The 16,345-nt window shown below is 49.3% G+C and overlaps 1 protein-coding gene across 1 annotated transcript in view; it reads left to right on the forward strand.

The window, feature by feature from the left end:
• The first annotated feature begins 205 nt into the window (after positions 1–205).
• The window catches only part of LOC139266718 (dynein axonemal heavy chain 14-like), a 67,012-nt gene continuing 50,872 nt past the window's right edge, over positions 206–16,345 (forward strand). Inside the window, exons 1-3 of the mRNA XM_070884304.1 lie at positions 206–247; positions 396–657; positions 12,364–12,584. Coding sequence (XP_070740405.1) covers positions 206–247; positions 396–657; positions 12,364–12,584 — 525 coding nt within the window. The remainder of the gene's footprint in view (positions 248–395; positions 658–12,363; positions 12,585–16,345) is intronic.

Raw genomic sequence — 16,345 nt, forward strand, 5'->3', positions numbered from 1 at the left:
TGAGCGAGCGCTGCACTGTCGGAGGGGCAGTACTGAGGGAGTGCTGCACTGTCGGAGGGGCAATACTGAGAGGGAGCTGCACTGTCGGAGGGACAATACTGAGGGAGAACTGCACTGTCGGAGTGCTGAGGGAAAGGGCAAGTTTGGGAAAGAGTGAGGCAATCATGCGTTGCGAGGAACCAGACATAGTCGGGATTACTAAAACATGGCTACAGAAAAATCAGGACTGGGAATTAAACATTGCAGGGTAGAACATATTTAGAAAACAGAGAGAGGGAAAAGGGGGATGTGGAGTAGCTCAACCCCAAGTCACAGAGGTGAAGAGACATCTTCCAACCCATGGTTCACCCAACCTCTCAAACCTATTCCCCAAATGTTTTCTGCCCCCTCTGCAGAGTCCCACAGCCAAGAGAGGCAAGGTGGAAGCCTTCACCATCAATCCCAAGTGTGTCACTCTCAGGGAGCTGTACGGGCATTTGGACCAGCAAACCATGGACTGGTCTGATGGCCTGCTGGCTCAAGCAATGCGGAGGTTCGCAAAGGAACTGAACAGAGAGTACAACCGTGGACCTGACGTAAAGGTGCTTTCTTCTAACTTCGTTAACGTTGATAAAAATTGGATTGACCTCCAAGATTACGAAAATCTGGAGAGCGAAGGTGAGCACGTGCGAGCAATGGGGTTTATTGCAGCAGTTCCCATGGTTGAAAGAGATGGACCATATGCTCTTTGTTCTGCAAGTGTTAGAGAAGGTGAATTGAGTGATAGGGAGGTCATCAAAATAAATGACATGAGCTAACATATTCCGGGACATTCAACCATTTTTCCACTGAGGAATCTGAGTATGATTTAAGTTGAAGCATTACTTTTAACTTCGGTTCAGTACACAATGGTTTAGAATTCACCTTACGGACAGAGCTGGGGGGGACTTCTGTTTCCAAGCCAAGTGGGCCAGTCTGTGGAAGTTTACCTGCCTTCGGATCAGACACTGAGAGTCTATTTGGCAGAAAAAAAATCAAAGAGCAAGTTATTATTTAAATGGAGAAAAATTGCAAAGTGCTGCAGTACAGCGGGACCTGGGAGTACTTGTGCATGAAACACAAAAGGATAGTATGCAGGTACAGCAAGTGATCAGGAAGGCCAATGGAATCTTGGCCTTTATTGCAATGTGGATGGAGTCTTGCAAGAGTTGTACAGGGTATTGGTGAGGCCACACCTGGAACACTGCATGCCGTTTTGGTTTCCATATTTAAGAAAGGATATACTTGCTTTGGAGGCAGTTCAGAGAAGGTTCACTCGGTTGATTCCGGGGATGAGGGGGTTGACTTATGAGGAAAGGTTGAGTAGGTTGGGCCTCTACTCATAGGAATTCAGAAGAATGAGAGGTGATCTTATCAAAACGTATAAGATTATGAGGGGGCTTGACAAGGTGGATGCAGTGGGGATGTTTCCACTGATAGGGGAGACTAGAACTTGGGGCATAATCTTAGAATAAGGGGCCGTCCATTTAAAACAGAGATGAGGAGGAATTTCTTCTCTCAAAGGGTTGTAAATCTGTGGAATTCGCTGCCTCAGAGAGCTGTGGAATAAGGGGAATAAGGGAATAAGGGGTTTTGGGGAGCGGGCAGGGAAGGTGACCTGAGTCCATGATCGGATCAGCCATGATCGTATTAAATGGCGGAGCAGGCTCAAGAGGCCGTATGGCCTACTCCTGCTCCTATTTCTTATGTTTTTATGTCCTTATTCAGACTCACTGAAATGATTCTAATCACTTTGAAAGCAGTGTGGCAAGTTACCAGGGGTAATTACAGATGAACTAGTGGGGTGCCACAGGAATCAATGCTGGGGCCTCAACTATTTACAATCTATATTAATGACATGGATGAAGGGACCGAGTGTATTATCGTCAAATTTGTTGACGATATAAAGATAGGTGGGAAAGCAAGTTGTGAGGAGGACACACAGGTGTCGAAATCCGGCTGCTACCGCCAGCTGATATCCGGGAGAGGTGGCAACGGGCTGTAAACGGCTGGGCAGCAGCTTCAGGTGGTGGTGCTGCCTGATGGGAAATTCGGTTCTGCTTCTTCAAGGGTGCAAAGATTTGCCGCCCCGCCGACTACCGCCACGGAAATCCTGACGTCAGTACGCGTGACACGCTTCTTTGGCGCAGGTCTCGCCAAATTCACTTTACCGGCTGGCGGGTAAAAAGTTGCAGTTCACAAGTCGAGGTAAAGATTCTGGGGCGGTATTTAAAGGGAGTTGCAGCCGGGCCACAGAGGTCGCAGTCAGTGCTGTGCTCTCTCCTCGCAGAGTGTGTAGGTGTTGCCTTGCAGCCACTCCTCAGCTTCACAACTACCATTTCGCAAACATTGATGGATTTCAGGTCGGATCCATTGGTGACTGACATATCGCGGCTACCTTCTGTAAGTTAATGGGGGCAGTGATGGCACACATGTCGTCCTGTGGCGAAGACTTGAAAGGCACCGGCTACAGAGATGGCTTCAGGTGGATCCACGCCAGAGGAGAGGCCCCAGACCTCAGGGCAGGAGGCCGTACAGACGCAGGGTTTACCGTGCACATTATTCTTACCTTAATTTGTCCGAGGAGCAGTGCCTAAGAAGGCTGCGGTTCCGCAAAGAGGTGGTCACCGAGCTCTGCCACCTCCTGCACACACACCTCACAGCTGACATCAGCACCAGGACCTCACTGCCTGGCAGTGAAAATCACAGTTTCCCTCAACTTCTATGCTACCGGGACCATCTAGTTTCCTGTCGTTTGCAGTACCTTGCTGCATTTGCCAAGTGACCGACCCTCTCTACAGCCGCACATGGACCACATAAAGTTCAGCATGTCCAGGCAGAGCCAGGATGAGCGCTCCCGTGTCTTCGCCAGGATAGCGGGCTTCCCCATGGTTCAGGGGGCCATTGATTGTATGCATATGGCATTGCGGGCCCCACCTCACAATGGAGAGGTGTTTCGCAATCGAAAGGGCTACCACTCCCTCAACGTTCAGCTGGTCTGTGACCACGGGCAGATGATCCTCTCTGCAATGCCCGCTATCCTGGCAGCTGCCACGATGCCTTCATCCTGCGGGAGAGCAGTGTGCCATGACTGTTCCAGACACTGCATGAAGGGCATACCGGGCTCATAGAAACATAGAAAATAGGTGCAGGAGTAGGCCATTCGGCCCTTCGAGCCTGCACCGCCATTCAATGAGTTCATGGCTGAACATGCAACTTCAGTACCCCATTCCTGCTTTCTCGCCATACCCCTTGATCCCCCTAGTAGTAAGGACCACATCTAACTCCTTTTTGAATATATTTAGTGAATTGGCTTCAACAACTTTCTGTGGTAGAGAATTCCACAGGTTCACCACTCTCTGGGTGAAGAAGTTTCTCCTCATCTCGGTCCTAAATGGCTTACCCCTTATCCTTAGACTGTTCTGGACTTCCCCAACATTGGGAACATTCTTCCTGCATCTAACCTGTCTAAACCCATCAGAATTTTAAACGTTTCTATGAGATCCCCTCTCATTCTTCTGAACTCCAGTGAATACAAGCTCAGTTGATCCAGCCTTTCTTGATAGGTCAGTCCCGCCATCCCGGGAATCAGTCTGGTGAACCTTTGCTGCACTCCCTCAATAGCAAGAATGTCCTTCCTCAAGTTAGGAGACCAAAACTGTACACAATACTCCAGGTGTGGCCTCACCAAGGCCCTGTACAACTGTAGCAACACCTCCCTGCCCCTGTACTCAAATCCCCTCGCTATGAAGACCAACATGCCATTTGCTTTCTTAACCGCCTGCTGTACCTGCATGCCAACCTTCAATGACTGATATACCGTGACACCCAGGTCTCATTGCACCTTCCCTTTTCCTAATCTGTCACCATTCAGATAATAGTCTGTCTCTCTGTTTTTACCACCAAAGTGGATAACCTCACATTTATCCACATTATAATTCATCTGCCATGCATTTGCCCACTCACCTAACCTATCCAAGTCGCTCTGCAGCCTCATAGCATCCTCCTCGCAGCTCACACTGCCACCCAACTTAGTGTCATCCGCAAATTTGGAGATACTACATTTAATCCCCTCGTCTAAATCATTAATGTACAATGTAAACAGCTGGGGCCCCAGCACAGAACCTTGTGGTACCCCACTAGTCACTGCCTGCCATTCTGAAAAGTACCCATTTACTCCTGCTCTTTGCTTCCTGTCTGCCAACTAGTTCTCAATCCACATCAGCACACTACCCCCAATCCCACGTGCTTTAACTTTGCACATTAATCTCTTGTGTGGGACCTTGTCGAAAGCCTTCTGAAAGTCCAAATACACCACATCAACTGGTTCTCCCTTGTCCACTCTACTCGAAGCATCCTCAAAAAATTCCAGAGATTTGTCAAGCATGACTTCCCTTTCACAAATCCATGCTGACTTGGACCTATCATGTCATCTCTTTCCAAATGCGCTGCTATGACATCCTTAATAATTGATTCCATCATTTTACCCACAACCAATGTCAGGCTGACTGGTCTATAATTCCCTGTTTTCTCTCTCCCTCCTTTTTTAAAAAGTGGGGTTACATTGGCTACCCTCCACTCCATAGGAACTGATCCAGAGTATATGGAATGTTGGAAAATGACTGTCAATGCAACCGCTATTTCCAAGGCCACCTCCTTAAGTACTCTGGGATGCAGTCCATCAGGCCCTGGGGATTTATCGGCCTTCAATCCCATCAATTTCCCCAACACAATTTCCCGACTAATATGGATTTCCCTCAGTTCCTCCTTCTTACTAGACCCTCTGACCCCTTTTATATCCGGAAGGTTGTTTGTGTCTTCCTTAGTGAGTACCGAACCAAAGTACTTGTTCAATTGGTCTGCCATTTCTTTGTTCCCCCTGAATCTGACTGCAGGGGACCTACGTTTGTCTTTACTAACCTTTTTATCTTTACATATCTATAGAAACTTTTGCAGTCCGTCTTAATGTTCCCTGCAAGCTTCCTCTCGTACTCTATTTTCCCTGCCCTAATCAAACCCTTTGTCCTCCTCTGCTGAGTTCTAAATTTCTCCCAGTCCCTCGGTTCACTGCTATTTCTGGCCAATTTGTATGTCACTTCCTTGGCTTTAATACTATCCCTGATTTCCCTTGATAGCCACAGTTGAGCCACCTTCCCTTTTTTATTTTTACGCTAGACAGGGATGTACAATTGTTGTAGTTCATCCATGCGGTCTCTAAATGTCTGCCATTGCCCATCCACAGTCAACCCCTTAAGTATCATTCGCCAATCTATCCTAGCCAATTCACGCCTCATACCTTCAAAGTTACCCTTCTTTAAGTTCTGGACCATGGTCTCTGAATTAACTGTTTCATTCTCCATCCTAATGTAGAATTCCACCATATTATGGTCACTCTTCCCCAAGGGGCCTCGCACAATGAGATTGCTAATTAATCCTCTCTCATTACACAACACCCAGTCGAAGATGGCCTCCCCCCTAGTTGGTTCCTCGACATATTGGTCTAGAAAACCATCCCTTATGCACTCCAGGAAATCCTCCTCCACCGTATTGCTTCCAGTTTGGTTAGCCCAATCTATATGCATATTAAAGTCATCGGTGACAAAGGATATGGAATCACCACCTAGCTGGTGACATCCCTCCGCAATCCCACCACACCTGCCGAGCAGCACTACAACAGCAGCCATATCGCAACCAGGACCATTATAGAGCAAATTATCGGGGTTCTAAAGCAGTGTTTCCACTGTTGGAGGGGCAATTCAGTACTCATCTAATAGAGTGTCCATCTTCACCGTTGTGTGCTGCATGCTGCACAACCTGGCCATCATGAGCGGCCACTCATTACCAGCAGGGATGGATGATCCACCTCAGGAGGATGACGACGATGAGGAGGAAGGTGAGGAGCTATAGCCAAGGAGGAGGCAGCCTGATACTATTGCGGCTGCAAGGTCTGCTCGTCAGAGACTCAATTCCAGTGAATGACACAAGATGCGCCGAATGGCCAGCCTATTCAACTGGCGATCTGCTGAAGAAATTGCGCCCCAAGCCTCCATGTACATAACATAAGAACATAAGAAATAGGAGCAGGAGTAGGCCATTTGGCCCCTCGAGCCTGCTCCGCCATTTAATAAGATCATGGCTGATCTGATCTTGGCCTCAACTCCACTTCCCCGCCCGCTCCCCATAACCCTTGACTCCCTTATCGTTCATAAAATCTGTCTGTCTGCACCTTAAATATACTCAATGACCCAGCCTCCACAGCTCTCTGGGGTAGAGAATTCCAAAGATTCACGACCTTCTGAGAGAAGAAATTCCTCCTCATTTCCTTTTTAAATGGGCGACCCCTTATTCTAAAACAATGTCTCCTAGTTCTAGATTCACCCACGAGGGGAAACATTCTCGCTGCATCTACCGTCAAGCCCTTCAGAATCTTACACGTTTCAATAAGATCACCTCTCACTCTTCTAAACTGCAATGAGTATGGACCCAACCCACTCAACTTTTCTTCATAAGACAACCCCTTCATCTCAGGACTGATTGATGCCACCACGCACTGATGACATGACAGCCTGCAGGCCTACCATAGCGTCGACTTGTGCTCAATGGCCACTGCCACCATGTCTGGGACACCATGGTCACTTGATGCATCCCATTTAAGAACATAAGAAATAGGAGCAGGAGTGGGCCATTCAATAAGATCATGGCTGATCTGATCATGGACTCAGCTCCACTTCCCCGCCCGCTCCGCATAACCCTTTACTCCCTTATCGCTCAAAAATCTGTCTATCTCCGCCTTAAATATATTCAATAACCCAGCCTCCACAACTCTCTGCGGCAGAGAATTCCACAGATTTACAACATAAGCAGAAGAAATTTCTCCTCATCTCAGTTTTAAATGGGCGACCCCTTATTCTGAGACTATGTCCCCCTCGGAACATCCTGTGGCATTGCTGCAGGCTACTGGGTCCCGGAGCATCACTCACCTCTATATCCCCGACCACACCTTCCACCAAAAAGCTGCTGGCCCCGCTCTCTGAGGCTGCTGGATCCTTTGTCACGTCCAGTGAGGTGTCCCATGCCTCCTCTCCACCGTTACCCGCAGTGCAGGCGTGCAGGCCCTTGGCCGTCTGAGTCATCATCTGAAAGCACAAAGCCAGAGAAGAGTGGTTACCTGCAGGGGCGGGGGCCAGGACTGGGAAAGGCATTCCGAAACGCCAGTCTCATGGAAAGTGGTGAAGGATTGTGGTGTCAGGCCTGTTGGAGGTTGCAAAGGAACTCAACAAACCGTCACTGTCACAGAGGGCTTGGTCTCACCCACCACTTGTGCACCCATCAGGGCCGAGACATGTTATTCCACAGGAGTTATAGGTTGCACCTCTTGCAGACTGGCGGCGACCCCCTTTCCACCCCACGTGGGAATTATCCTGCGAGAGTGGATCGGCCATCGCTCGGCGCCCCCAACAGTTTTCCGCAGTGGGAAGCTTCTTGTGGCTGTCAGCGCATCCACCCTTAAAGGGGAAGGGTGCACTGCCTTGGCCGCCAACTTATTTTAATTGTTGGCCAACTCCGAAGTCAGCCCGGCAATGGCACCACGGGTTCGGCCGGGCCACCAACAGGCAGCTCGGCACCCACGGCCGAAACGTTCCTGGTGGCCCAGTGGGTGCCACTAAAGTGGTTGGGAAAATGTTGGGAGTCGATTATTAAAGAAGCAGTCGCAGGACATTTGGAAAAGCAAAATTCGGTCAGGCAGAGTCAGCATGAATTTATGAAAGGGAAATCATGTTTGACAAATTTGCTGGAATTCTCTGAGGATGTAACGAGCACGGTGGGTAAAGGGGAACCAGTGGATGTGGTGTATTTAGATTTCCAGAAAGCATTTGACAAGCTGCCACATAAAAGATTACTGCACAAGACAAAAGTTCACGGGGTTGGGGGTAATATATTAGCATGGATAGAGGATTGGCTAACTAACAGAAAACAGAGAGTTGGGATAAATGGTTCATTCTCTGGTTGGCAACCAATAACTAGTGGGATGCCGCAGGGATCAGTGCTGGGACCCCAACAATTTACAATCTATATAAACGACTTGGAAGAAGTGTAACGTAGCCAAGTTTGCTGATGATATAAAGATGGGAGGAAAACCAATGTGTGAGGAAGACACAAAAAATCTGCAAAAGAACAGACAGGCTAAGTGAGTGGGCAAAAATTTGGCAGATGGAGAATAATGTTGGAAAGTGTGAGGTCATGCACTTTGGCAGAAAAAAAATCAAAGAGCAAGTTATTATTTAACTGGAGAAAGGTTGCAAAATGCTGCAGTACAGCGGGACCTGGGGGTACTTGTGCATGAAACACAAAAGGATAGTGTTATATATGTATACTTGTATTTACTCTGTACAGCCACCAGAGAACTCATCCCCTGGAGTCCCAAGGGATCCCATAATCCCCTGGAGTCGCACAGGTATTTAAGGAGGCTTCACAGGTTGGAGAGGCACTCTGGAGACCTGCAATAAAAGACTAAGGTCACACTTTACCTTGAGCTGACAGTGTTCAGTCTGACTCTTTCTCCATACACAACAACTGGTGACGAGATACAGATAGCGATCCCAAAGATGCAGAGAACAGTGGGCATCCTGGAGAAATTCTTGGAGGGAGATGATTGGGAAACTTTTGGGGAGCGACTCGACCAATACTTCGTGGCCAACGTGCTAGATAGGGAAGAGAGCGCTGCCAAACGAAGGGCGATCCTCCTCACCGTCTGTGGGGCACCAACGTATGGTCTCATGAAGAATCTGCTCACTCCAGCGAAGCCCATGGAGAAATCATACGATGATTTGTGCATACTAGTCCGAGAGCATGTGAACCCGAAGTAAAGCGTTCTGATGGCAAGGTACAGGTTCTGCACCTACAAAAGGTCTGAAGGCGAGGAAGTGGTGAGTTATGTCGTTGAACTAAGACGCCTTGCAGGACATTGCGAATTTAAAGGACATTTGGAGCACATGCTCAGAGACATTTTCGTACTTGGCATTGGCCACGAAACCATACTTCGCAAACTTTTGACTGTGGCACTCCAACCTTGAGTAAGGCCATAGCAATAGCCCAGGTGTTCATTGCCACCAGTGACAATACGAAGCAAATCTCTCAGCACATAAGTGGCCTCAAGGCCAGTCTTAACTCCGGTTCGCACGAAACTAAGAACTTACACGAGAAAATTGATTCCTGTAATCGGCAGTGCTACCGTAAAGGTCTCCTACGATGGAGCGGTGCACAAGCTGGAAGGTACCGGGCGATGGTCCCACGCTGCTCAGTAGGAGCTGGCTGGGAAAGATACACTGGAACTGGGACGACGTCCGAGCGCTATTGCCTGCCGACTACACTTCGTGTGCCCAGGTCTTAAACAAATTTCCTTCGCTGTTCGAACCAGGCATCGGGAAATTCCAAGGAGCAAAGGTGCAGATCCACCTAATTCCGGGGGCGCGACCCATCCATCACAAGGCGAGAGCAGTACGGTACATGATGAGAGAAAGGGTAGAGATCGAGCTAGACTGGCTGCAAAGAGAGGGCATCATTTCCCCGATCGAGTTCAATGAGTGGGCCAGTCCTATCGTCCCAGTCCTCAAGGGAGACGGCACCATCAGAATCTGTTGCGATTACAAAGTAACTATCAATCGTTTCTCCCTGCAGGACCAATATCCATCACCGTGGAAAGTCTGCGTATGGTTTTCACAAGCCATGGATTGCCGGACATCCTAGTCAGCGACAATGTCCCGTGTTTCATCAGCCATTAATTCCAGGATTATATGTCGGGCAATGGTATCGAGCACCTCCGGACAGTGCCGTTCAAGCCAGCTTCCAATGGCCAGGCAGAACGGGCGGTCCAAGTCATAAAACAGGGCATGCTACGCATCCAAGGACCCTCCCTTCAGTACCGCCTATCGCGCCTCCTGTTGGCCTACAGGTCCCGCCCGCACTTGCTCACGGGAGTCCCGCCAGCGGAACTCCTCATGAAACGCATGCTCAAGACGCGGCTGTCCCTCATTCACCCAGCCCTGGCAGATATTGTTGAGGGCAAGCGCCAGTCCAAAACCGAGCTCCATAACCGTAACTCAAGGGGGTGGTGTATAGAAATAGATGACCCGGTATTTGTTCTTAACCTTGCTTTGGGACCCAGGTGGCTTGAGGGCACAGTAATTGGCAAAGAAGGAAATAGAGTCATGGTGGTCCGACTAAACAATGGGCAGATACGCCGCAAACACTTGGACCAAGTAAAGAAAAAGTTCAGCATAGACACGGAAGAACCTGAAGAAGAGCATGATGAGATGGCACCCACACCACTGCCAGTGCACGAGCAACAAAGACAGCCCTCAGCATGCACAGTCCCTGCGCCCAGCCCGGACAGGCCGGAATCACCTCAAGTGACAGAGACGCGTGCTGAGGCTCAGCCACCAGAGCCACAACTGCGGCGCTCCACGAGAGAGCGTCGACCACCTGACAGACTTAACCTCTGAAACAAAAAGACTTAGGGGGGAGGTGATGTCATGTATTTAACCATCTTGCAATGACATAGTCATGTAACTGTAACTCATGTACACTGTACCTGTACCCGAGATATCACATCCTGACCACAGGGGGTGAACTTGCGGGAGACACTCCTCACCTGGGTTTCCAGGTATAAAAGGGGAGGTCCCACCCAGGGTCAGCACTCCTTGGTCCTGGCAGTAAAGGTGAAGGTCACAGAAGGACCGTGTCTGATATATCCATGCCTCGTGTGAGTTTGTAGTAAGATGCATGGACACTACAATTACCGCCTCAATTGCTGCCCCACTTACGCTGCTTACCACCTCCAGAGTAGCATGCAATGCCTGGTTTAACACTGCAATTCCCTTTTCAGGCGGCAAAACTAAATTTCGCGGTTCGAGGCAGCAACTGCCGCCTGGCGTTAAAATCTCCATTCAGACGGTGACATCGCCTCACGAACGGCGGGACCAAATTTAATAAATTCTGCAAAGGGATATAGATAGGTTAAGTGAGTGGGCAAAAATGGCAGATGGAGTATATTGTGGGAAAATGGGAGATTATCCACTTTGGTAGGAAGAATAGAAAAGCAAAATATTATTTAAATGGAGAGAGACTAAAGAATGCTGCGGTACAGAGGGATCTGGATGTCCTCCTACATGAAACACAAAAGGTTAGTATGCAGGTACAGCAAGTAATTAGGAAGGCAAATGGTATGTTGGCATTTATTGCAAGGGGGAATGGAGTATAAAAGTAAGGAAGTAGTGCATTGATGAGGCCACACCTGGAGTACTGCGTACAGTTTTGCTTTCCTTATTTAAGGAAGGATATACTTGCATTGGAGGCAGTTCAGAAAAGGTTCACTAGGTTGATTCCTGGGATGAAGGGATTATCTTATGAGCAAAGGTTGGGCAGGTTGTGCCTATACTCATTGGAGCTTAGAACAATGAGAGGTGATCTTATTGAAACATATAAGATTCTGAGGGGGCTTGACAGGGTAGATGCAGTGAGAATGTTTCCCCGAGTGGGGGAATCTAGAACTAGGGTGCATAGTTTCAGAATAAGGGGTTGTTTAAAACAGAAATGAGGAGGAATTTCTTCTCTCAGAGGGTATTGAATCTTTGGAATTCTCTGCCCCAAAGACTGGAGACTGGGTCATTGGATATATTCAAGGCTGAGATCAACAGTTTCTTAACCGATAAGGGAATAAGGGGTTATGGGGAGCGGGCAGGGAAGTGGACCTGAATCCATGATCGGATCAGCCACGATCGTATTAAATGGCAGAGCAGGCTCGAGAGGCCGTATGGCCTACTCCTGTTCCTATTTCTTATGTTCTTGTGTTCTTAAGTGGATTGCTCTTTGAAAGAACTGGTGCAGAATCAATGGGCCGAGTGCCTCCATCTCTGCTGTATGATTCTATGATTCAATAGTTTATAAGCAAGGACAGAGCCTGGGAAAAGGAGCAGGGGGAAGGGGAGGAAAGGACAAAAGGGATGGACTGTGATAGGGTGGAGGGCAGGAGTGATTAAATGACAAAAGTACGATGGTACAAGGCAAAAAGGACAAGTAAAGAAACAAAAGATGAGTCCAGAGGAGGAGTACAGCAGAACCATTTTACTTTTGTTAAAGTGTTAATCAGTCTGCTCTCTGGAAGTTTGGATTAGCTCATGTAAAGGCATACATGAGATCATTCTATCCAGTTTGTATCACAAGAATTAGAAAGTCACTTTATTTAGGATCAGCAATCAGTGTCTGGAGAGGTTAAACATAGATTATTAATTCAGTCTTGTAATGGGGCGCAGGCTCTGTTAATCTGCCCTGTTTTTGTTCCTCCAGATATGACCGTGATGTCCACCTGGCGATGGATAATCATGGACGGCCCAGTAGACACTGTTTGGGTGGAAAACCTCAACACGGTGCTAGATGACACGAGGACTCTCTGCTTGTCCAATGGGGAACGCATCAGTTTGCCACCGGGCATGAGGCTGCTGTTTGAGGTAGACAGCCTTTCCCAGGCCAGCCCTGCCACAATCAGCAGGTGTGCCATGGTGTACATGGTAAGCTATCAGGGACCTCGCCAAGAACTGAGGGGGGCGCTTATTGGGAACAGTACAGAGTGCGTGCATTTGTTACCATTTGAGAGAGTTCTTTTTTATTGTACTTAGCAGATTCTTGTGAATGTCATTCTGGGGGAACTATTTTCAATCTCTTAAAAAAAATGTTAATGTCAATTTTATGTTCCTCTTTATGAAGGATGTTAGCGATGGGGGATTGGTGCATATTCCGTTTAAAAGACCCAGTGTCCCATCAAACACTCCCAGGGCAGGTACTGCACGGGTTAGATTCAGAGTAAAGCTCCCTCTACACTGTCCCATCAAACACTCCCAGGGCAGGTACAGGGGGTTAGATACAGAGTAAAGCTCCCTCCACACTCTCCCATCAAACACTCCCAGGGCAGGTATTGCACGGGTTAGATTCAGAGTAAAGCTCCCTCTACACTGTCCCATCAAACACTCCCAGGGCAGGTATTGCACGGGTTAGATTCAGAGTAAAGCTCCCTCTACACTGTCCCATCAAACACTCCCAGGGCAGGTATTGCACGGGTTAGATTCAGAGTAAAGCTCCCTCCACACTCTCCCATCAAACACTCCCAGGGCAGGTATTGCACGGGTTAGATTCAGAGTAAAGCTCCCTCTACACTGTCCCATCAAACACTCCCAGGGCAGGTACAGGGGGTTAGATACAGAGTAAAGCTCCCTCCACACTCTCCCATCAAACACTCCCAGGGCAGGTATTGCACGGGTTAGATTCAGAGTAAAGCTCCCTCTACACTGTCCCATCAAACACTCCCAGGGCAGGTACTGCACGGGTTAGATTCAGAGTAAAGCTCCCTCTACACTGTCCCATCAAACACTCCCAGGGCAGGTACAGCACGGGTTAGATACAGAGTAAAGCTCCCTCTACACTGTCCCATCAAACACTTCCAGGGCAGGTACAGCACAAGTTAGATACAAAGTAAAGCTCCCGCTACACTGTCCTTTCAAACTGTCCATGAGTGTTTTTGTGACTGGAAGGCTGTTTCCAGTGGGGTTCCGCAGGGCTCAGTGCTGGGGTTCTTGCTCTTTGTGGTATATACCAATGATTTAGACTTGAACGTAGGGGGTATGATTAAGAAGTTTTCAGATGATATCAACATCGGCTGTGTGGTTGATAATGAAGAAGAAAGCTGTAGACTGCAGGAAGATATCAATGAACTGGTCAGGTGGGCAGAACAGTGACAAATGGAATTCAATCTAGAGAAGTGGAAGGTAATGCATTTTGGGAGGGCTAACAAGGCAAGGGAATCCACATTAAATGGCAGGACACTGAGAATTGTAGAGGAACAAAGGTGTTGTGTATGCAATAACGCAATAGACAGAATACTGTAAACTCAGAACAGTTACAAACCTGGCTCTACTTTATTAGGACCCAAAGTGATTACATTACAAGGTGGCTGGCCTTTTATACCTGGGCTGCACACACATGACCTCCGACAGTGGCGCCACCTGGTGGCTAGTAAACCCAAGCATACATATATGATAATATCCCCATTTAAGATATTAGTAACGGTCTTTTTACAAATTGAGATGGCCTGGGGCTTTCTGCTCCCGAGTTGAACGTCTCAGTTCAACTCCAGCCTTGGGCGAGCCTTCTGAGTCTGTTATGACTGGGGGCTGGGGAGCCGATCTGATGGGAGTGGCAATGACCATGTCAGGGATTGAAAGTCCAGATTCACTGATGTCAGCGGAGTCCTCTAATGACTGAGGGTAGGTTGGTTGGTCAATGATTGTGTCTTCCTCAGACTGTTCCGGCTCATCCTTGTGCCGCAGCTTTATCTGATCGACATGTTTCCTGCATGTCTGCCCATTCTTGAACTTAACGATAAACACTCTGTTACCCTCCTTGGCCGTAACAGTACCAGCAATCCATTTGGGTCCTTGACCATAATTCAGTACATACACAGGATCACTGATAGAAATGTTATGTGACACAATAGCTCGATCATGATACCCTTGCTGACTTTGACGTCTGTATTTGACACGATTATTCAAGTCAGGGTGGACAAGAGAGAGCCTGGTCTTGAGATCTCTCTCATCAATAGTTCAGCATGGGAGACCTCGGTAAGCGTATGGGGTCTTGTCCTGTAACTAAGCAATATGTGTGACAAGCGAGTTTTCAGTGAACCTTGAGTTACACGTTTCATACACTGCTTGATGGTTTGGACCGCACACTCTGCTTGAACATTGGATGTGGGTTTAAAGGTGCTGACCTCACATGTTTGATACCAGTGAGTTTCATGAACTCTTGAAACTCAATACTGGTGAAGCAAGGTCCGTTGTCGCTTACAACGATGTCAGGCAGACCATGCGTAGCAAACATGACACGAAAGCTCTCAATGGTAGTTGTGGATGTGCTGGATGACATGATTGTACACACTATCCACTTGGAATAAGCATCCACCACAACTAAGAACATCTTTCCCAGGATGGGACCTGCAAAGTCGATGTGGATCCTGGACCATGGTTTAGATGGCCACGACCACAGCGAGAGCGGGACCTGAGCAGCGGTGATAAAAGGAGCGGCAAGTCGAGGCCTGAGATCACAGCGAGAGCGGGACCTGAGCAGTGGGGATAAAAGGAGCGGGGAGCTGAGGCCCGAGATCACAGCGAGAGCGGGACCTGAGCAGTGGGGATAAAAGGAGCGGGGAGCCGAGGCCCGAGATCACAGCGAGAGCGGGACCTGAGCAGTGGGGATAAAAGGAGCGGGGAGCCGAGGGCCGAGATCACAGCGAGAGTGGGACCTGAGCAGTGGGGATAAAAGGAGCGGGGAGCCGAGGGCCGAGATCACAGCGAGAGCGGGACCTGAGCAGTGGGGATAAAAGGAGCAGGAGCTGAGGCCTGAGATCACAGCGAGAGCGGGACCTGAGCAGCGGGGATAAAAGGAGCGGGGAGCTGAGGCTCGAGATCACAGCGAGAGCGGGACCTGAGCAGTGGGGATAAAAGGAGCGGGGAGCCGAGGCCCGAGATCACAGCGAGAGCGGGACCTGAGCAGTGGGGATAAAAGGAGCGGGGAGCCGAGGCCCGAGATCACAGCGAGAGCGGGACCTGAGCAGTGGGGATAAAAGGAGCGGGGAGCCGAGGCCCGAGATCACAGCGAGAGCGGGACCTGAGCATTGGGGATAAAAGGAGCGGGGAGCCGAGGGCCGAGATCACAGCGAGAGTGGGACCTGAGCAGTGGGGATAAAAGGAGCGGGGAGCTGAGGCCTGAGATCACAGCGAGAGCGGGACCTGAGCAGTGGGGATAAAAGGAGCGGGGAGCTGAGGCCTGAGATCACAGCGAGAGCGGGACCTGAGCAGTGGGGATAAAAGGAGCGGCAAGCCGAGGCCCGAGATCACAGCGAGAGCGGGACCTGAGCAGCGGGGATAAAAGGAGCGGGGAGCCGAGGCCTGAGATCACAGCGAGAGCGGGACCTGAGCAGTGGGGATAAAAGGAGCAGGGAGCTGAGGCCCGAGATCACAGCGAGAGCAGGACCTGAGCATTGGGGATAAAAGGAGCGGGGAGCCGAGGCCTGAGATCACAGCGAGAGCGCGACCTGAGCAGTGGGGATAAAAGGAGCGGGGAGCCGAGGGCCGAGATCACAGCGAGAGCGGGACCTGAGCAGTGGGGATAAAAGGAGCGGGGAGCTGAGGCCTGAGATCACAGCGAGAGCGCGACCTGAGCAGTAGGGATAAAAGGAGCGGGGAGCTGAGGCCTGAGATCACAGCGAGAGTGGGACCTG

The sequence above is a fragment of the Pristiophorus japonicus genome, chromosome 7 (genome assembly GCF_044704955.1).
Source record: "Pristiophorus japonicus isolate sPriJap1 chromosome 7, sPriJap1.hap1, whole genome shotgun sequence".
Classification (NCBI taxonomy): domain Eukaryota; kingdom Metazoa; phylum Chordata; class Chondrichthyes; family Pristiophoridae; genus Pristiophorus; species Pristiophorus japonicus.